Source organism: Nannospalax galili, unplaced genomic scaffold (genome assembly GCF_000622305.1).
Source record: "Nannospalax galili isolate Female #2095 unplaced genomic scaffold, S.galili_v1.0 scaffold1146, whole genome shotgun sequence".
NCBI classification, from domain to species: domain Eukaryota; kingdom Metazoa; phylum Chordata; class Mammalia; order Rodentia; family Spalacidae; genus Nannospalax; species Nannospalax galili.
In genome coordinates, this window is record NW_008355380.1 from 611796 (window position 1) to 633412 (window position 21617).

The following is a 21617-nucleotide window of genomic DNA, read 5'->3' on the forward strand; positions in this document are numbered from 1 at the left end:
ACCCTCTCAAACACACACACACACACACACACACACACACACACACACACACACACACACAAGAAATAGATATCTATTTACTAATATAAAAATATCTTTAGTAAATATGTGAAGGCTCAGTTAGAAAATTGTGGTTCCCAGGTCCCTGACCTCTCCCAATCTGCCTTGACGTCTTCGAGCACTTAGTCTGGGAGTTGAATCATGGTCCAGGAAGCAGTCTGTCCAATAAAATTACTTAAGATATCTCATATTCTTCACTGGAACTTTTTTACATCCATTAAAGGAAGCATTGATATAATTACATTATATTACAATCTTTGCACAGGTCATGTTCTCTTTCTGTATACTTTTACAGAAAAGTTCTCTTAATTGCCACTTCAGTCACTTCAGTGGAAACCAAATACTGCATAATAAAATAAATGTCTCTGTCAACCACCTGCCCAAGTGCTTAGGACTTAGGTTCCATCTCCTTTTCCTCACTTCGGAGGAATCATGACCACAATCTGCTGTGTTATAAGGAGCTCAGAGAAGACCCCAAACATAAGCATTGTTACTTCTGTAAACTTAGGATCCAGCCAGAGGGAAGGCAAGCACAATCATTTAAACACAAACTTGTCAATCTCATGAATTATTAACTGGCTTTAGGGATTTAAGTAATAAATTTGGCTAATGATAACAAAAACAACAAGTTTGAAGACTATATGGTAATAACAGTTCTGTAACAGCAGATAAAACATAACATGAAATAGTAGTAGCCTTCAGACAGCATCCTATTCATCTCAGTGTTGGCGTCTACTCAGTTTGGTGGTTGTCTTTTTTCCTTCATGTTATTTTCGTGGTTATTGGTATGCTGTGATGAAGTAAGGCATTGACTCACACTGCTTTGAAGATACAAGGTAAAAATGCAGTTGTCCTTCAGAGCTCCATGGCCATTATCCAGCAAAAGGGCATAGACTGGCATAGTCTAATTACCTAAAAGTGAGGTGTGCGATCAAGCTCCTGTCAGGCTGCTTTCACTAGCGAGAAGGAAAGAATAGGCAGCTCCAGACCCTCCCCCTCATTTTATCTTTTTTTTTTTTTCAAAAAAACACGGTCTCACTGTGTAGCCCTGGCTAGCCTGGAACTCAGATCTGCCTTCCTCTGCCTCCTCAGTGCTTTGATTAAAGGCATGTGCCACCATACCTGGCTTCCTCCTTGTTCTGTTATGTTGATAGAAGTAGCAAGTCAAGGTACAGCTTGCCACTGATGTGCCCTAGGAATTATGCGGTAACAGGTACTCCGGTTTCTTGACTACATAGTTAAATCCAGAGTCAGGCAGGCACATTATGAAATTAGACTGAATTGTGTTGTAGTGCCAGAAAGTTACATGGTGTTCCGATTTAAACAAAAAAATGAGGCCATGTCGCATGAAAACAAGAGCCAGTCTAGGTCCCAGAGGCCTAATCTGGAACAACAAAATATTGAATCATAACAAGATAATATAAAGGGGAATATATGCAAGTCCTGAGTAAATGATAAGTAAACGATGGAAAGATACAAATATTTGTCTATATAAAATGTCTGTGGCTTCTCTTTCAAGAGATAACATTTAATTCCTACCCACCTAAGTCCTCCACTGTGGACCTTATAAACTGGGGAAGGGAAGATACAGTAATTTCTCAGTGAACACAGCACTTCTTTGTGTGTGTCCTGTGTTTATGTGATACGGTGAGGAGGCACTTCATTTCTGTTACTTTGAAACTCAGAATCCTAGTCTAATTTTGAGAAGAAATGTATTTGACCATTCCAAATTGAAAAGTCCGTCACAGGATAACCTACTGGAAAAAGAAAGTGAAAGGACATTGCATGGAAATCCATTTCTGATCAGGCCTGTGTGAGTGATTATATTATCTCTGCGTTTGGACTTATGGGACTTTCTTCTTTCTAAATCACTTCATAAAGCAGGTATAATGGGGCTGGAGAGATGGCTCAGTGGGAGCGCTGGCTGCTCTCGCAAAGGCTCAGTTTCCAGCACCCACATGGTGGCTGACAATGTTTTTAACTCCAGTTCCAGGGGAATCCGATGCACTTTCTGGCCTCCACAAGCATTGCATGCATGCATGGTATGCTTAACTTACAGGAGGGTGAAACACTCATACACATAAAATAATGATGTCTAAGAGCCCAACGCAGAGAGGGATGGATGAACATCTAAAGAGCTAATCTAGACTGATACAAAATGATAGTCTTCCTATCTAATCTGAGAACTGGTTTGTAACGTTTCATACAGATGTCAGCATCTGATGTACAACTAACATACAGAGGTGTTCTGAGTTGCATAGATATTTAACTTTTTCCCTCATCAACAGCCCATTGATCTGAGTGTACGCACCGTTGTACTTCACATCTTCCAGTTGAATGAAGATGGCCCCAGCAGTGAAAATTTGGAAGAAGAGACAGAAAATATAATTGCAGCAAATCACTGGGTTCTTCCTGCAGGTACATGGTCCTGATGGGTGTGGGTAGTGGTGGAGGGAGGCAGTGCATGCCAAGTCAGTTTAGTGAGTTTAGTGAGTCTATTCATCAGTTTTGTGGGATTCTAGGATGTGTAATCCCTTACGCGATGAAAATTATATCACTGTGTTAGCTTTCCATTACTAAAGGAGAGGGGTTTTAGTCCATGAAGGATTGTCTCCTTTGTGCTTTTAGCAAGACAGAGCACCCCTAGTGGGGAGTGTGTGGCAGTGGAAGCTTCTTCATGACCAGATGCAAGAGAGAAAGTAAGAGACCCTTGTTCCAATATCCTCTTCAAGGGCATGACTTAAAAATCTCCCCTGGACCATACCTTTTAAAGTTCATCACTTCCCAATAGCATCACGCTAAGGACCAAGCATGTAGCACATGATGAGCCTTTGGGGATTACTCCAGAACAGGTTGATAGCAAAGAAGAAACACATTTTTGGTTTTAGACCACTGTTGCTTTAAACAAGCTCTTCAGAAATTGTACCTGATTGAGGAAGACAAGTTTTATGCCTCTTGCCATGTAGGAAAGCTCATTCGTTTTTGTTGTTGCTTGTTTGTTTAAAAACACACTTTTAATAATACATAGTTTAAGAGGCAGTAAAAATTGTACAGCACATGGCCAGGCGTTGTGGCACACACCTTTAATCCCAGCACTTGGGAGGCAGAGACAGGTGGATCTATTCTAATAGGGAGTTCTAGGCCAGCTGGGCCAGCCCATTCTATGTAGCAAGTTCTAGGCCAGCTGAGGCCACAGGAAGATCCTGTCTCAAAAAGACCAAAAAAGAAAAATTGTACAGCACTAAATGAAAACAAAAGCAGTGTACAGAAATTTGTGGGAATACAGTAGTCATAGAAACAAGATCTATAGTGCCAAGTGCCATTAGAAATAAGAAGAACCTCAGACCAGTAAATGCAAAGAAAACAGAGATAGTAACAAATCCACAAAATTAAAAGTAGTAAAACAATGACAACTTTTCTCTGCATGTTTTATTGTTTGAGAATTTTATACATACATATCTTCCTCTCCCTCTGAATTATAAACTTTATTTTCCACTTTTTTATTGACCTTTTAAACTTCCATACATTTCCCACTCATATCCAGACACCCTCCCTCATCCATGCTTCCCCCCATCCCCCCACCAGGTCCTCTGTACTTTGCCATACATGCTGAATCCTGTTGCATATCATGTTTTGATTAGATTCACCTCCCATTCTCCCCTCCAATTTCTCCCCTAGTGTTTTGTTTTTTTTTTTTTAGCCCACTGAGTCTACTTATGGGTGAGTCCAGTTACCTATATCATGAGTGTAAGACCATCTACTGGAGTGTGGATAGGGTAGTATCTCAGTGCCCACATCACTGAAGAAAACTGACTCAATCCCCTAAAGCAGCTACCAATTGCCAGTAATTCCTCAGACAGAGGTGGGACTTCCCCTAAGCATGTTGGAATTTTGCCTGGCTTGATCTTGTGCAGGCCTTGTACATGCATTCCCAACCGCTGAGTTCATGTGTGTACAGCACTGTCATGTCTGGAAAACACTGTTTCATTGCAGATATCCACTAACTATGGCTCTTACAGTCTTTCTGCCCCCTGAGTTTTGTGGAGGAGGGGGTATGACATAGATGTCCCATTTAAAGTCGAGCATCCCTCTTTTTCTCTAGACCTTAACTAGTAATGGGTCTCTGTATTAATTGCCATTGACTGCGAAAAGAAGTGCCTCTGATGAGGGTTTAAAGATACATTAATCTATAAAGATAAGAATTTAGGGGCAGTTTATTTCTATGTCCACTTAGCAGAATAATAGTGCTAGGTTCTCTCCAAGGGCCTGTGACCTAGCTAGCCACAGCTTTTTGGCCTAGTTATGGTACCAGGCATGAGTTCGATCTTGTGGAGCAGGCCTTAAATTCCAGCAGTAAGTAGCTGGTCACTCCCATAACATTTATGCCACTGTTGCACCAGTGGGCATATCTTGCCGGGCCAGTTGTTATTGTACCTTACAGGTTCACAGCTGGGTAAGACTGTTGATGACTTTTTCAGTAGTGTGCACAGAATCTTTCAGCATCGTAAAAGCTAGCTGGTAAGGACAAGGAAAGCTCATTTGTAAAACCACCAGTCCCTAAAGCATAAAGAATTCTTTCTATTATTTCTTTGAACTCCATCCCTCCCTGGTCCTCTTTGTACTTTTTGTTTTGAGACAGCATCTCACTAAGTTACCTAGGCAGTCCTTGTACTCACTCTTAGCTCTAGAAAGCCTTGAACTTGTGATCCTTCTCCCCTACCCCCTCAAGTCACTGGGATTGTGGGCCTGAGCCACCAGGCCCAGTAATTCTTTCACTTATCTGTAAAAGAAAAGATATATGACTGGCATTTATTGTGGATCTGTAATTTTAAGGAAAGTTAAACTTTGAAGAAAACTGTGTACTTACTGTAAGAGTCTTCATCTTCAACTAGAGCAGTAGAAAGCATTGGGCTCAGGGTTTTCCTAAAATTAAAGCTTTGTCTTATTTTCTCGTGACAGCTGAATTCCACGGGCTTTGGGACAGCCTCGTGTATGATGTGGAGGTCAAATCACACGTAAGTGACTACACTCAGAATTTCCTCATTGTCCTACTCTCTAGCCTCTCAGTGCCCCTGGCTCAGGTGGGCTTTTGAGAATCTACCAGCTGCCCATATCCTGAATACCTGTCCTCCAGGTGCCCCCCAGTGAGGCAGGAAATGTTCACAGACCAGAAGAGTGTGAGAGCTTATTTTGAATTGCATTCTTCCTGTGAGCCCTTTTGGGGGCACACTAGGAAACTCACTTGGCCTCTGCAAGGCTCCTCCCCAAGCTTCTGACAACTGTGCTGTATGTGTACCCCACCACCTGCTGTGTCATGTGCAAAGAGCATATGCACTATCTAATAAGTGCCTTGGGGGTCATGTTTAATGCTGGCATTTTAAGTAAAAGTAATTGCTTTGTTTCTCATCTTAACAACAATATTAGCCAACATTTACCCTCTTGCCTTTTAAGATAGCTTCTAGAACAAGTTCATGATGTGAGGTGGTCTCTGAGTGTCAGAAGGTAACGTTCCCTTCAGGAGTGGCCGTGCCTGCCTTGCTCCCTCCTATTCAGAAGCAAGCCCTCACAGCATGTTTTTCAGGAACTTTGCCTTCGGTGCTGTTCGTTTGGTTTCTCTGTTGCTGTGATAAATACCATGACCTTTTAAAAGTAACTTGGGAGAAAGGGGCTCATTTGGCATATACTTCTCTGTCACAGTCCGTCACTAAGGGAAACTAAGGCAGGACTGAAGCAGAGACCATGGAGGAATGCTGCTTACTGGCTTGTTTCCCTGTCTTGCTCACCTACTTTTTTATACAGCCCAGGCCCTACCTGTCTAGAGATGACGTTTCCCACAGTGGGTTGGGTACTCACATATCAAATAGCAATTTAAAAAATGCCTCATAGACATGGCCAAAGGCCAATCTGATGAAGGAAATCCTCAGGGGTGGTTCCCTTTTCCCAAGTGACTCTAGTTTGTGTCAAGTTGACAAAAACTAACCAGCGCAGATACCTTACCTGCCTTTTGCTTTTCCATATCAGCTCCTTGATTATGTGACAACTACCTTACTGTTCTCAGACAGGAATGTGGACAGCACCCTCATCACCTGGAACCGAGTGGTCCTGCTGCATGGTGAGTCTGGTGGGTTTTCATGTGACAAGATGAATGGCCTGGGATTGACTCTTAAGTTACACCTGTACCTTCTACAAAGTTATAGCTCTTTATTTTTGACAGTCAGAATTATCCTTGGATATTCCTTTTCTGTTTGGCTGATCCAATTCACTAAAGTCAGGCATTTATTAGATGACTTTTCCTTGGTGGCAAATGGTTTTCTTCCTTTTGACCTTTTTTATATTAAATAATTGCCTTATTTCTCCAACTGAACATAATTTCTTATGATAGAACCAGTCTCATTTCTTTGTGGTTGTCTTAGCCTCACTTAGTGAGAATAGACTGCAGAACCCATGTTTTTAAAGAAACTCTGTTGGGTCCTTCTTAGAAGAAAAGGGTGATTTGGGTTTTTTCCCTTCCCCTTCTGCCTCCCCCATCCCCAGTTTCACTGCATAGCAATGGAGTAAATAGAGAACCCACATTACAGCAAAGGAGAAGTTCAGGGTAATTGGCCTCTTAATGCCAGTTAGATTATGTGATTGTCCATGATCATTAAAAAAGTGTCTTTTAATCCCCAGCATACTGTCATAGTAGCAGAATCAGACAAATAGTCAATAGGTATTTTAACTAGTGAATTATCTGTTTGGAATTAGATGTGTTCCTTATCTTCTTATTTGAAAATGCCTAGAGAACGTCAAGTGCACATGTCTGTGTGTTCTGTTGATGCTTTTGATCTTTCTCATTAAGTCCCATCACAGTTTCTAAGCAGGGCCCTGCTTAGGGACTCAGGGAAGGAATATTCACGAAGAGCCCTTGCCTCAGCCACTGTCAGTCAGCTTTCTGTTGCTGTAGCAAGCAGTTGTGGTCATCGGCTCATCAGCTCATAAAGAGGTTTATGTTGACTCACAGTGTTAAAAGTTCAGTCCATGATTAATTGGCCTTGATGTTTGGGGCCTGTAGTGAGACAGCACAGCATGGTGAGAATACATGACAGAGCAGTCACTTACCTAGTAGCCAAAAATAGGACTGGCTCTATTCTTAAGAAATTATCTGTAGCGAGAGGCAGCAGTGCAGTTGTCCTGATGATGGCTCTCTACCTCCATTTACTGAGAAAGGTGTGCTTGGTCTTTGAAAATTGCCCTATGAATTGACTTCATAGAGGAAATGTCGAGGCTGGCAACACCAAGATGTAGACCAGAAGTATAGTACACATTTAGCATGCTGAGAGGAGCTGGGGACCAGGAAGCCACATGCTGGGTTGGGACCAGAAATGCAAATAGAGTCCAAATTAGTGAAAAAGAGGTATTAGTATTTCAGAGCTTTTGCACTATAAGTGAGCAAGCAAAACGTGTAGTAGTAATAGAAATAGCACTTAACTATGATTTAAAGACATGTTATAGTATTGACTTGAATATATTTCCTTGGCTGTTGTTACAGGTCCTCCAGGAACTGGAAAAACATCCCTTTGTAAGGCATTAGCCCAGAAACTAACCATCAGACTGTCAAGCAGGTAACCTTGGTGACCTCAGAGAGGAGAATGGCAGGAATAGAACTTGTGATATTTGAAGCTGTTTTAGTTTCATGATGCATAGATTCCTCTTCTTGGGCATAGGTCAGTTCATTCCTCTATACCTAACGTGGTCTCGAGTTTGATTCATTCTTACAAAATGGACTGAGCTTAACATCCTGTTCCTGTCCTGGTATACATCTCCTGTGCACTTAAAGATAGGTGTTTCTGCCATGGGTGGCAGGTCTGGGTGCTCAGCTGTTTCAGTGCTCACTGGGTGTTCAGTGTTTTCTGGCCATGGGTTTTATCATTACTGGAAGAAGAACATTGATGTCCCTGTGGATTTGTCTGTTTCTTCTTGAGTTCTGTTTGGGGATTCAGGTTTCTCTTTACATTTAGGGAATATATGGTGGTTATTAATTACCTGGGAATCTGTTCCTCAGCATGTTAGGCACCATGTGCTTTGTCTTTTTTTTTTTTTTTCCAACTTTATAAAAATGTTTAGTTTCTTTTGCTACATCCTGTAGTACAGTAGTTTTCAGCAGTGTCTAATCTGCTATTACATTCAGTAATTCTTTTTTTTTTAATTACAGAATATTTTTCTTCTCTGAAGATTCCATTTGGTTCTTTTTGAGCTACTTCCTCTGTATAGTCTTTTTGAAGTCCTGAACAGATTTATACCACTATTTTGATGTTCTTTTTAATACTTTATTTTTTAATACCTATATTATATATTATTATGTGTATGAGTGGTTTGCCTGCATGTATGTTAACTGCACCACATGCGTGCAGTGCCCACAGAGGCCAGAAAGTGGTGTTTGATCCCCTTGAACTGGAGTTATGGATGGTTGTTAGCTGCCATGTGGGTGCTGGGAATTGAACCTGGGTCCTCTGGAAGAGCAGCCAGTGCTCTTAACCGCTGAGCCATCTCTCCTATTTTGATGTTCTTGCCTATCACTTGCATCATTATTTCTGTTAACTGTCTTTTCTTCTGGTTGTGGGTCACATGATTGCCCTACCTGGCATGTGTGATGATTTGTCTTAATTGTCAACCGGAATGGATTTGGAGTTGCTTAGAAGACATAATTCTTAGTCTTTTGAGGGAGTTTCTAGAGAGGTTTAACTGAGAAGGAAAACCTACTCTAAATGTGGCTGAGCATCCTAAACTGAGTAAAAGGAAAAGGGAAAAAACCAGCTGAGTGCTAGCATTCCACTTCTCTGCCTGTGGTCAGTGTGTCCTGTGCTTTTTTCAGTATCTGGATTTCCACATCTTGTAACTCGGGTGACTTGCTTCTGATAGGCATTTCAGTTACTTGTAGCCTAGTATGGTCCTTCTAAGGTTTGTTTCTAGCTTTCTGGAGAGGGAGTTCAGTTTAGTCTTGCCTTCAGTCTGGTGTGTGCTCTACCTAGGGTCTCTGCTGAGCACCTGGAGGACAGATCCATGCTCTCCACGTGGACTGTGGGAGCTTGGCTTCTTCTAGCCTCTGTGAGCTGCAGGGCTGTAGCTCACTAATGTACACCCTCTTCCCAGCCTCATGGACTCTTCATGCTTTAGTATTCATTGGAGACACAGAGTCCCGGGTTGGCTCTGGGATCTACATTTCTCTTTCACCCTGTGCAACTCTGCCCTGTAGCCTGCAGCCACGTCCCAGTCCCTGAACACCAACCTTAGTTTTCTTAGTTCTATGAAGGTTCTCTTGGGTTATAATTGTCCCTTTGTTGATCTTGTCTAATTTTCTCATTGCCTAAGATGGTAAGTTTGGCTTCTGCTACTGCAAGATGAAGGATTCCCGTGAGATTCACTATTGTAGGTTGAGAGATACTTTATAAGTATTTTTACATACAGAGAGTACTTTATTTTGGCCATTCATGTTTAACAACTTGACGCTTTTCTGACAGATTTAAATGCTTTTTTGTTTTAAAGTTTTACAGAGGTGGTTTCCCAAGACACCAGAGAAGCAAAAAGAAATCTAACTTTCACTTACAAAAATGTAGAAAATTGTTTTTATCTTGCGACTTAGAAATGGCAAAAAAGAATCCTTGGGAATTCTTTGTTCCTTAGTCTATTAAATTCTCAATGTTTTATAATTTTACTTAATGTTATATTAGTTATTTTTCTGTTGCTGTGATAAAACACCATGAGTAAGGCAACTTATAGGAGGAAGAGCTTATTTGAGCTTATAGTTCAGAGGGTTAGTGTCCATAATGGGGGTAGGTGGGTAGAGGAGACATGAGGACAGGTGGCCAGAGCAGAAAGCCAAGCAATCACATCTTCAAGTAGGCACAGAAACCAGAGAGTAGCTAGAAATCCCACAAGGCTTAAGAACTCTCAAAGCCACCCCCAGTGACCTGCTTCCTCCTGTAAAACCACACCTCCTAAAGCCTATCAAAGCAGTGTCACCAGCTGGGGACAAAATATCCAAATACTTAGAGCCTATGAGGACATTCTCATTCAAACTTCCACATTCTAGTCCCTGGCCCTCCCAGACTCATGACCACATAAAATTCAAAATGCATTTAATCTACCTTCAAAATTCCCCATAGTCTTTACCAGTCTCTCAATACTATTCAAAGTCCAGAGTCCAAAGTCTTCTTCTGAGTCTTAAGGCAGTCTCTTAACTCTAAGCCCCTCTAACGTCAAAAGACAAATTACATACTTCCAACATATAATGGAACTGACTAGAACACACATTCCCACTCCAAAAGGGAATACTGAGGGCATACTGGACTAAAACAAGACTGAAAACCAGCAGGGCAAACACCAAGTCCATACCCATCTCCATATCCAACTTCTGGGACTTTACTGCCAAAGGACTTGGATGGCTCAGCCCCTCCAGCTTTCCTGCATGCAACATACATCTCTCTCTTGGGCTGGTACCACTTCCTTGTGAGTAGTGTGCAGCTCTCCTTGGCAGATGTTTCATGGCTCTAGCATCTCCAGCATCTTGGGGTCTCCACTGCCAACCAGGCTTCACTTTCACAGCATTATGCAATGGCCGGTTAGGTCCTTCTTCATTCTCTGAAACCACAGAGAAAGAGTTGATGACTCTTTCACTCTTTCATCTTTAATGCCTCTAAAGCCAGCACCACATGAACCTGAACAATACTGCCAGGTTCAGCTGCTGCCCTGGGATGGATCCTGGCCTGCTTCATCCACTTCAGCAGCTTTTATATGCTGTGGTTTTCAAGGAGCAGAAAACCCTCAGGCATATTTCTTTCACTAGTTAGAGGCTTAGCTGGGTCTAGTCTTGCCCTGAGGGTATGCCTTCCATTCCAGTATAAATCTCTAGGACTCTCTCCATGGCTCTCATCTTTCCAGAGAGAACCTTTTCTTCAGCACATGATTTGGCTCCAGTGATAATCTTCCAAGTGCACTTTTTCAATCCAAACTCTTAAGTCCTTAATTTCCCTCTGGAACTACATTGTTCTCAGCACTACTTTCTTCCAGGTTCCTACTAGAATGCCCTATTAAGCTCTGCTTATAGCCCCATTCAACAGCTTTTGTAGTCTAAACCTTCCAAAGTCATCCACATTCCTCCCAAAATCCACATGGTCAGGTTCTTCAGAGCAAAACCTTACTTCTGGTGTCAGTTTCTTCTGTATTAGTTATTTTCTGTTGCTGTGATTAAAAACACTGACCAAAGCAACTTGTAGAAGGAAGAGTTTATTTGAGCGTACAGTTCAGAGGATTAGAGGGTCAGTGGGGGGAGGCATGTTAGCCAGAGCAGAAAGCTAATCAGTTACATTTCCAAGCAAGCACAGGAAGCCGAGAGTGACTGGAAAGCCCTCTGGGTTTAAGAACTCTCAAAGCCATCCCCAGTGACCCACTGCCTCCAGCAAGCCTGCACTTCTTAAAGCCTCCCAAACAGAGCCACCAACTGGGGACAAAATGTCCAAATACTTGGAACCTATGGGGGACATTCTTTTTCAAACCACCACAAATGTTCAACCCAGTCTTTACTCATTATGTTATCTTTAACACAGCAACCCTCCACCCTTTTGTAAGTGGTAAAAGTAATTGGTGTTTTCAAATGGAATGCCAGTAATGCTTTTTAAAAGCAAAGAATTCTATGGACTTACGGCATAAGAGAGCTCTTTGCTTAGTCAGACTGTGCTGCCTCCCACTGCCTCCTGAATGGTACACACTGCCATTCTAGACCTCTGGTCAGCACTCCAGGACTTGAATCTATAGGAAAAAAAATTGTCACACTTGGAGTTGTGGAGGAAGAAAATGCATAGTCCTACCCAGATCTCTTGCTGCTTCTAATTTGTTTTGTTTACTATATTGGAAATATACATTATAAACAGATTAAAATGAGAATTTTTACTGTTTAATTCAAGTGAAGATATGGAAAAATTCACTTTACTATCATCTGAACCTGTTAATTGCATCTTATTAGGTTATTTTCATAATTATTTAGTACACAGAGCTGCATGTCTTGGAGGTGGAGGGCCAGTAATTCCTATTTTGTGGGTACTGAAGGGATGCTGTATTAGGCGATGACCGTCATAGGGTTAATTTATTGGTCTTATCTCTCTTATTATCTTAGGTACCGGTATGGCCAATTGATTGAAATAAACAGCCACAGCCTATTTTCTAAGTGGTTTTCAGAGGTAAGTATTAAATGTTTTCATTGTTGAGACTGTCAGATGTAGTTGGAAAACAATGTCTTATGTATTGGTCAGATACTACAAACACAAAAGCTTCTGGGGAGTAGTAAGTAAAATGAGAAAGTAAATAGTGTACCTGACTGGTCCAGAGATAGAGGACTTGGAGGCAGGCTGAGCTGGAGACACCCTCCAAGGTAATATCCCAGACCTCTGACTAGGTATGCAGGACCTCCTCTAGGTGCTCAGCAACTACCAAATCTTGTGAGTTCATGTAGGCTACACTCTTTAGCCAAATAGCTCCCAGGCTCAGGCACTCCATATCTGAACTAGGGAGTCCCTCAATACATTGTGGGGGCTCCTAGCCTCTGAAAACCTGTGTGCCCAAGGCATCCCATGCTAGTATGTCCCTGTGGTGGGTGTCGAGGCAGGACACAAGCAATTAGGGACAGAGTGCGTATAAGAAATTTGCCTTCTTTAGTTCCATGTTGTCATTTGTGATTTGTCATGTTCCCAGGGGAGTAAGTTCACATACATCATGACCATTATTGGGGTCACCTACACTGTGTCACCCTGAACAACAGCAGATGGCAGGCTCAGGTTTCCATTTACTGTAGTGCAGTAGCAAGGAAGACTGTTTGGACTGACCTCAAATGCCAACCTGGTTCCTCTGGTGCAGGGAGTGTGCTGAGCACCCATGAGGAGAGGTGGGACATGGTGGTGCTTATGCTTCTATAGTAGTTGACCACAAGTTAACACTACTAATAAGAATGGTTTGGTTTCAGAGTGGCAAGTTAGTAACTAGGATGTTCCAGAAGATCCAGGAGTTGATTGATGATAAAGAAGCTCTGGTATTTGTGCTGATTGATGAGGTAAGGCACTCAGGTAGCCAGTTTGTGCCTGAATTGCTTTTTGCTACTGCTGTTGGCATCCTGCCTGCTGCCCCACACTTGGGCTGCTGTGTATCGTGCTCTGTCCTGTGGATCCTTTCCTGACACTCCATGCATGCATTGAACTTTGGGGAGCCAGCAGCCACATGTGTACCCAGTCTTTTCATTCAGTCAGTTGATATACCTGACAGCTGCCCAGGAAGTACCAGTCACGTTTTTAACCTTTTGCTCTGTCTTTACAGGTAGAGAGTCTTACAGCTGCTCGAAATGCTTGCAGGGCAGGCACAGAACCATCAGATGCCATCCGGGTGGTCAACGCTGTCTTGACCCAAATCGATCAGATTAAAAGGTAACATTTAGATTGGTAGTGAGAAGTGGTGGAGAAGCATGCTGGTCACATAGCTTGCTGTTAGACGGTAGTTCCCTCACCTTGACTTCTGCTGCCAGTGTCTCCCTGCAGTCTCCAGGGCAAGTGCCCTCCACAGCCTGTCTGAAGTGCTTACTACTCTTTTCCAGCATCACTCCTAGTTGTGTGTAGCCAAGTCCCCATTGTAGACCAGACATCAAGACAAACATACTTTAGCTGCTCACTAAGCCACATACTACTCCTTCCTAGGTCCTCTGTTGCCCAGTTGATTCCTTACCCCCTCCTCAGGATCTCTATCATACTAATGGACTCCTTAGCCTCCTTCCCAAGGTCCCGTTACACTGCTGGGCCTCTCACCTGCCTGTCTATAGTACCTCCTTGTGTGGTTGGCTCCCTACACCCACTATCGAAGAAATAATCATCCCTTTCATCAGTCGCAACAGAGTGTGGCCTCAGAAGGAGCCCACACTCTGTCGATGGTGTCCCTTTTGTCTTCTTCATTATACTCAGGGCTGATATTACCTCAGGCTCTGCTCTCTGTTGACTGCTCATACCCACCAGCTCTATCCATATCTCTTTTCATGTGCACTTGGCTGCTGTTCCTCCTTGGCTTCACCAGCGTAAACCTTTGGGTTATGATTCTAGCCTGGGCAACTCATACGACTTCTATACCTTATCACCTGCACTGGGCACCTGGGGCCCATCTGTCCCTCTTGACCCTTTGCTTGGCTCATTGCTGCTTAGTTACATAAAGCTGTCTGTTCTACTTGAATCTTAGCTGAAGCTGCCTCCAGGATCCTCTCTTGCAGAGCTGTCTGTTACACTATATGCTCAGGAAGGCACTGTAGTCTCTTCTGCACTCAGACTGTACCAGTCCTGGAAATCATGCTCCCTTAGAGACCTTGTGCTCAATTGCTAGCTTGTGTTGGGCTTTTGAGGGACAACTATAAACAGACCAGATGGTTATGATTTTCTCTGGAGTTTAGAGGCCAAAGGGGACGTAGATGATTAACTTGATTAATAGTTCAGCTCCATTCCACAGGCGTCTGTGTGATAAGCAGTTGTAAGGCCGTGCCTTGGCCAGAGGGAATACTGGATACCAAGAGCTACTAAGTAGGTAGGATGGTCAAGGATAATGCACAAAGAGATCTTCTCTGAGACTGAAGTAGGTGAGGCAACAAGTCAAATAGGGTAAACCTCAGCTTTCCAGAAGCAAAGGCCTTGGGAGGTTCTGCTGTGAGCCAGAAGACCCCCAACTAAAGATCAGAGCACTTAGAGAAGCTATGCTAGCTGTGTTAGAACATGGCTCTGGCACAGCACAGCCACCAGAACAAAACTGGCTGAGCCCTTCCACTTACAGGCCTGTTTCTCCTGCCCATGCCCCCGTCAAGTAGGGCAGAACAGAACTGAATCTTTAAGGGAGTTTGTAACTGATCCTTTCCTGTGGCTACGACAGGCATTCCAATGTGGTGATTCTGACCACTTCCAACATCACTGAGAAGATCGATGTGGCCTTCGTGGACAGAGCTGATATCAAGCAGTACATCGGGCCCCCTTCTGCAGCAGCCATCTTCAAAATCTACCTTTCTTGTGTAGAAGAACTGATGAAGGTACCTTTATTTATTTTAGCTCCTAACCATCACAGGACTTTTACATATTAATCATTAATTGGCATGGGTTATTATAAGCTAGTTCCAATAAGATGCCTATGGTAAAATAGGCATCATGCATTGAAAATTGTAGTTATGTTAGGTTGAGCTAATAATCTAAATTATATGTAACTCGGGTGTGTGTGTGTGTGTGTGTGTGTGTGTGTGTGTGTGTGTGTGTACATGCCTGTGTAAAAACTTTTTTAGTCTATAAAATAATGATTTTTTCTGTAGCACTTTTATACATGTCATTATACCTTGTTCTTAAAATGCTCTATTCTTTGACACAATATGATTACCACTTTTCAGTATTTGAGGTACCAGTGTGTAAGAGGTTAGTGAGTAGGCTGCAAGCAGCCTCTTAGGCACATCCTGGCTCTGAGCCTGCCGTAGACTATAAAAGTAACAAGCCAACTGGCATCGAAAAAGGACAATAGAAGGCTTGTTTCACAGGTTACTCTGACTGAAGGTCATATGTTCAGGGTATCATCTCACTGAAGGTCATAGTTCATAGAACTGTGGTTTCCAGACCTGCATCTGACATCCCATGCTGTAAGAGCACACTTTGAGTGTGGAATTTAGGGAGCCTAGGCCAAGCAAACCAGCAGGTAGGGATTTGCAGTGATTACTGTGGAGTCATTGCCACCAGGCAGGAGAGTGGACTTGTCCTCACATCCTGCAGCTACTGCCAACACCATAGGATAGAAGGCTTCACTATCTCCACCAAGGGTGGCATGGCCTCCTTTGGGAGGAATGGGGAGCTGGTTCAGCCAGGTGCCTACTGAGGATGCTAAAGTCAGCATTGTTCTGGTGTGGACATCCTATCCTGGCTCCTGTAGCTGGGTGAAGGGTGGGGCCTGTGGAGCTGTGACTCAAATGCACTTGATATGCAGCTTTGCTACCCAAGAGCCCAGCATGAGGCAGGTCCATTGAGGAAACTGGATATATTAGTGATCAGATACTTTTGATATAGTCCTCTGCCCTCACAGTGGGACATTTGTCATTTATACCATGAATCTGGAATGTTCTGAGGTTTAACTTAGAAGTACAGATTCTTGGGAACTGAGAATGTAGGCCAGTTTGGTTTGTTTTGTTTTTGAAACAAGGTCTCCCTGTAGCCCCAGCTAGCCTGGACTGGACTCACTGTGTAGAGCAGGCTGGCCTCAGTCTCACAGAGATCTGCCTGCCTCTGCATCCTGAGTGCTGGGATTAAAAGTGAGTACTATCGTGCCTGATATAGGCCAGTTTCTTAATTTGGTCATTTTATGAAAAATTAAGATAAGGCTAGGGAGATGGCTTAGTGGGTAAAGTGCTTGCTGCCCAAGCACAAGAGAACTTGAGCATCTAAACCAAATTCAGATCCCCAGAACCCATGTATACGCTAGGTGGGTGTGGTGACCCACCTGTAATCCTAGCAGTCAGGAAGTGGAGGTAGAAGATCCCCAGAGCAAGTTGATTAGTTAGACTAGTTAAATCTGTGAGCTCTGGGTTCAAGTGAGAGATCCTGCCTCGGTATATAAGATGGAAAGCTGTTGAGGAAGACATCCAACATCAGTCTCTGGCCTCTGCACCCACATGTTCACATGTGATCATACATGTACTTATGCACACACACACACACACACCGCACACACACAAACGTCAAGATATTCAGACACTGCAGTGAAAAGCAGTTGCTGTGTAACTGTGTTTCACTCTGTGAGGAGCCTGCAGTCTGGGCTCTGTGACGTGTGCCTGCCAGTGTGAATTTCACTGGCTGTAGGGACCTGAAGGAGAATCCTTGTGCAGAAAGGTAAGGGTTCCAAACACAGACCTTGCTTCTTAATTTTATTTACAACCCTCACTAACCCTCCAGATATGAAAAGGAATGGAAGCAGTCAGTGTTGTCTGGTAGCTCAGTGTGCAACCTTGACAAGGAGCCTCTGACTTCCAGGCAAGTGATCTATGCAGGGGGACTTTTGGGACTTACTGTGCTGTCTGTGTCATTCTGCTAAACTAATTAGGTCTGAAAAGCAAACCAGGACTCTTCTTTTAAAGGCAGTTATGGTCCTGGCTCTGAGTTCCAGTTCTGCACCTGTGGGTTTGACACACCTCTGAAACTGAAGCAACAACAGCCCAACATCACCCATTTCCCTGCTTCTTCCCCCAGCCTTAATGGGTAGCCAGGAAATATCTTGGGTGAAAACTCAGCATCTGGGTTGCTACTGGTTTCTGAGCCATGTTTTATTTGCATTCTGATTTTTGAAGAAACACAGATGTGTATGTTGGGAAGAAATTTGGGAATGTGTGGTGCTGTCTCATAGCCTGTGCATTGGAGTTACTCTTTTGGACTTATAGGACATGACACTGTTTGCCCTGGAAGTGCTATTCCTTTGTGCACAGTACCTTGCTTATGTGCACTCTGTTCTGACCACTCTGCCTCTGTCCCCCAGTGCCAAATCATATACCCTCGCCAGCAGCTGCTGACCCTCCGAGAACTGGAGATGATTGGCTTCATTGAAAACAACGTGTCCAAGTTGAGCCTCCTTTTGAGTGAAATTTCAAGGTGCAGATTCACCTCACTTTTTTACCCAAGAAAAATCCGCTTGCTAAAGTAGCTAGGTAGTGTGATTTCTTTGGGAGGCCAGAAAGGGCTCTGGAGGCAAGTCCTCAGGGCACTTGTAGAAGCAGGCATGTGTGTACACATGTGTTTCTTTGTGTGCAGATACATAGCCACCTCGTCTTGAACACATAGCAGGTACACACTGAGAGTTGCTAACAGGGGCAACAGGAACCTGCAACTCATAGAAGGGAAGTGAGAAGGGAAATAATTTTAGTGATTTAGGGAGGGTGAAGGGCAGGTAGGAGGCTAATGCACCACCTCCAAAGATAGACTATGGGGGCTGGAGAGATGGCTCAGTGATTAAGAGCACTGCTGTTCTTGCAGAGGACCTGGGTTTGGTTTCCAACACCCACATGTGGCTAACAACCGTCCATAACTCCAGTTCCAGGGAATCCAATACCCTCTTCTGACCTCTGTGGGCATTGCACAGTACAGGTGCACTTAAACATTCAGGCAATACACTCAATACACATAAAATAAAAATAATAAAATATTTTTTAATTAAAAAAAAAGACAATATAGATATAATACTGGAGACATAGGGGGGCTGCTTGGCAATGTGTTAGCAGGCATATTCATAGGGTGCTTGCACAGACCACTGTGGTGGTTGGGGGGGGGGGGCGGCAGACGGGCCATGCTGGAATGAACCTCAGTTTCTGGCCAGAGTTTGTATTTTGTTCTTAGCCATGAAGCATGTGGAAGATTTTGATCAAAAGGAGAACATGAAGAATTCAGTGTTGTTAGAGATTTTGATTATCTGTTAAAGAGACCAAATTGATTATGATAAAGAAAACAGTTCAGAGATTTCTGTAAAAATTAAAGGCATAGAGGCCTGGTTGTTGAGGACTATTGGTGACTGTGTGCCTGTAGCATTATGCCTCACACCTGATGCTCCCATGGAGCACTTGGTCCTAGAGTCCTACCTAAAACAGGAACCAAGGATGGCAGACCATGTGAGGAAAGACAAAGGACAGCACTCTGTGAGACCAGTGCTGTGCCCAGGGTCACACAGGGATTTGTGCTTTTGGGGATGCTTTGACTAGCCTCGGCTCAGGTTCACCACAATGAAGGAAGTTAGTCCTGATATGTGCATACTTATGAATGCAGTTGATATCCATAAATGTGGTTATTTTCATACAGGAAGAGTGAAGGCCTCAGTGGCCGAGTCCTGAGGAAACTCCCTTTCCTGGCTCACGCGCTCTACATCCAGGTGAGTCTCCTGTGGACATCCTATATACTGGGTGCCCGGCTCCCTTACCCACTGTGTTCACACGATCCTGGGACAGGATCTGTCTTGGTTTCTTTTCCGGTTGCTGTGATAAAATACTCTTAACAAAAAAGCAACTTAAGGGAAAAAGAGTTTATTCTGGCTCACAGTTCATGGTAAGGAGGTCAAAGCAGTAAGAACTTGAAGCAGCTGGTCCACATCAGGAAGCAGAGAATGTTGACTGTGGTACTGCACAGTTCTCTTGCTCCATTATGCATTCTGAGATCCCAGCAGGGATACCACCACAGTGGGCAGGTCCTCTCATCATAATGAGTGTAATCAAGATAGTACTCCACAGACATGCCTAGAGGCCTATCTCCCAGATGATTCTAGATTCTTTCAAGGTGATGACACTGTCATAGGCAGTGCGTACTTGGGAAAAGGTGGCTGTGCCCTGTGTCTGCTCATAGGTGAACACAGCCCACTTAGAGGGATGTGCTATGTGTCTGCTCATACATGCACACATAAACATGTGTAATGCTCACAGGCACTCTCTGACCATGCTGCATTGGGAGCTTATATCCAGAGCCCACCTTAGCCTCCTCTGTACCTATGCACCTATGCTCTACAAGCCTGAGCCTGAGATTAGCTCACATACAATAGTGACCACGAGTCATGCCCTCACCTTCCCAGGGAAGGCCCCAGCATAAACCCATAAGCCAAACAGTTCTATTAATTAAATCCATCATCTGGCACTGCCTGGCCAGTGGCAGCTGCTGTGCTAGGTGTGATCTTCAGTGTAAAAGTGGCCATAATGGGGCCCAAAGTATGAGTGCTTGACATAGAGGAGAGAGCTTGATGCCAAACTGTATAGTGATTCTCCATTATAAAGCAGCAGAAGTGGGCCCCATAGCCCTAGGACCTAGGGTGAGCTGTTTGGGAAGGACTCCAAGGAGGCAAGCCTTGAGGACCCATGATCTGTTCTCAACGGTTTCTCTTCTTTGCTGGGGGGTGACTGCTGTGGCACCCTTTCGTAACCAGCAGGAAACAGCGAATCATATCTTCTTGTTTACAAACCACATCTGGGTGCCCTGCTGGTGGCCTGTTTAGCCCACATAGAGCTGAGCCTTTCCCCACTCTATAAATGTACAGGTGGTACCTGTCAGGTAGCTCACTAAGTGTCTGAGTCCACCAAGTAATAACTGTTTTTCTTTCCAGGCTCCCAGTGTCACCATCGAGGGTTTCCTCCAGGCCTTGTCTCGAGCAGTAGACAAACAATTTGAGGAGAAAAAGAAGCTTTCAGCTTATGTTTGATCCCAGGCATCCCCATCTGTGGTTTTCAATGGACAGCTAGTAGGTGGCACCACCTAACCTCACACTACGCTACAGAAATCCCTCTAAACCATGTATATCTATCTGTAAGGCAGACAGGTCAAGCTTTGTCAAAAGAAGGCTATATTTGTGTTATTTTAAAATGCATATTTAAAGGCAAACCACTTATCTTTTTCACTGTTTTAAAAGGCAGTTTAAATTGTTTGCCTCTGTAAAGATCTGTATAAATATCCGCATTGTACCTCGCAAGGTGTTTAAATTGTTTAAAACAAGGGGAGGTCAAAACGGCTATCACAGAAAGTAGCAATAACAAATAAGTGTAGATCACAGCATTGAAAGACTGAGCATTGAAAGCTCAAGCTGGAAGGGAGCAGTTACTTACTGCTCTGAGTCTGTTTCTGTTAGCACAGGAGGCTATAGTGGAGGAGAAGACCTGGTCATATGGATGTAAATTGAGGAAAAGATTCCAGGTAAGGAGTTCTTTGATAGTGACCACGTGTTTTCATAGGAACAGTGCACATCCTCTTGTCAAATGAAGCAAGCAGAGTATGGAAATTTCTGCCCAATGTTTTCTTTGTTCAGTAATGTTACTATGTTTCAACTTGCCAACTATAAAATGAATGCATCCATAAGTGTTGCACTCCATAGTATCATGTCTTACCTTATCTTGTGCTAAAGTAGTTTTAGCATTAGTGCTTTATATATGAAGCTCACTTTTAAAAGGAAGTGTTGCCTTTGTCATAGAGTTTTTTAAATATTAAATTTGTTTTCAGAATTTTCTTATTTTGATTCTAGTTTCTGTTTCAAATGCTGTGAATTTTTACTGAGAATGACTGGGACCCTCACCCCACCCTCACCCCAATGGGTGACTAGCAGGCACTGCTTGACTTAGTCTTCACACACAAGTTCTTTTAAAAAAAATCTTTTCTATGAATGAGCACCACCCTAACGCCTGCCCCGTTTCCACTCGATGAGGTAATTTGGGGTCCAAGGAGGCCATTATGCTCTGAAATCCTTTTGAGGAATAGTTCAGCAGTAAGACATTTGGAGTGGTAAGGCAGGAGCATCAAGAACAAGGTAAAATACACCTTTAGCATTAAACATGGGCCTGGAGTCAGAATCCTGCTATAGGAAGGAAATTATATGCAGCATGTTGCATTGATACTGAGGACACCCTTGGACATAACCATAACCAGGGGTCCCTGAAGTTGTTGGCTGAGAGTGTTGGGGCTCTGGGCTCTCTGCTAGGGACACCCACTCTGAAGTTAGGATACAGTCTCCTAGGATATTTGATTACAAAGACC

General features: G+C 43.4%; 1 protein-coding gene across 1 annotated transcript in view; it reads left to right on the top strand.

Moving 5' to 3' along the window:
- Trip13 (thyroid hormone receptor interactor 13) overlaps positions 1 to 20918 on the top strand; it is a 23376-nt gene extending 2458 nt beyond the window's left edge. Inside the window, exons 3-13 of the mRNA XM_008852506.3 lie at positions 2349 to 2478; positions 5020 to 5075; positions 6082 to 6172; positions 7589 to 7661; positions 12209 to 12272; positions 13052 to 13138; positions 13399 to 13505; positions 14980 to 15133; positions 17605 to 17717; positions 18915 to 18984; positions 20200 to 20918. Of these exons, the coding sequence (XP_008850728.1) occupies positions 2349 to 2478; positions 5020 to 5075; positions 6082 to 6172; positions 7589 to 7661; positions 12209 to 12272; positions 13052 to 13138; positions 13399 to 13505; positions 14980 to 15133; positions 17605 to 17717; positions 18915 to 18984; positions 20200 to 20295 (1041 nt within the window). The 3' untranslated portion in view covers positions 20296 to 20918. The remainder of the gene's footprint in view (positions 1 to 2348; positions 2479 to 5019; positions 5076 to 6081; positions 6173 to 7588; positions 7662 to 12208; positions 12273 to 13051; positions 13139 to 13398; positions 13506 to 14979; positions 15134 to 17604; positions 17718 to 18914; positions 18985 to 20199) is intronic.
- The last annotated feature ends 699 nt before the right edge of the window (positions 20919 to 21617 follow it).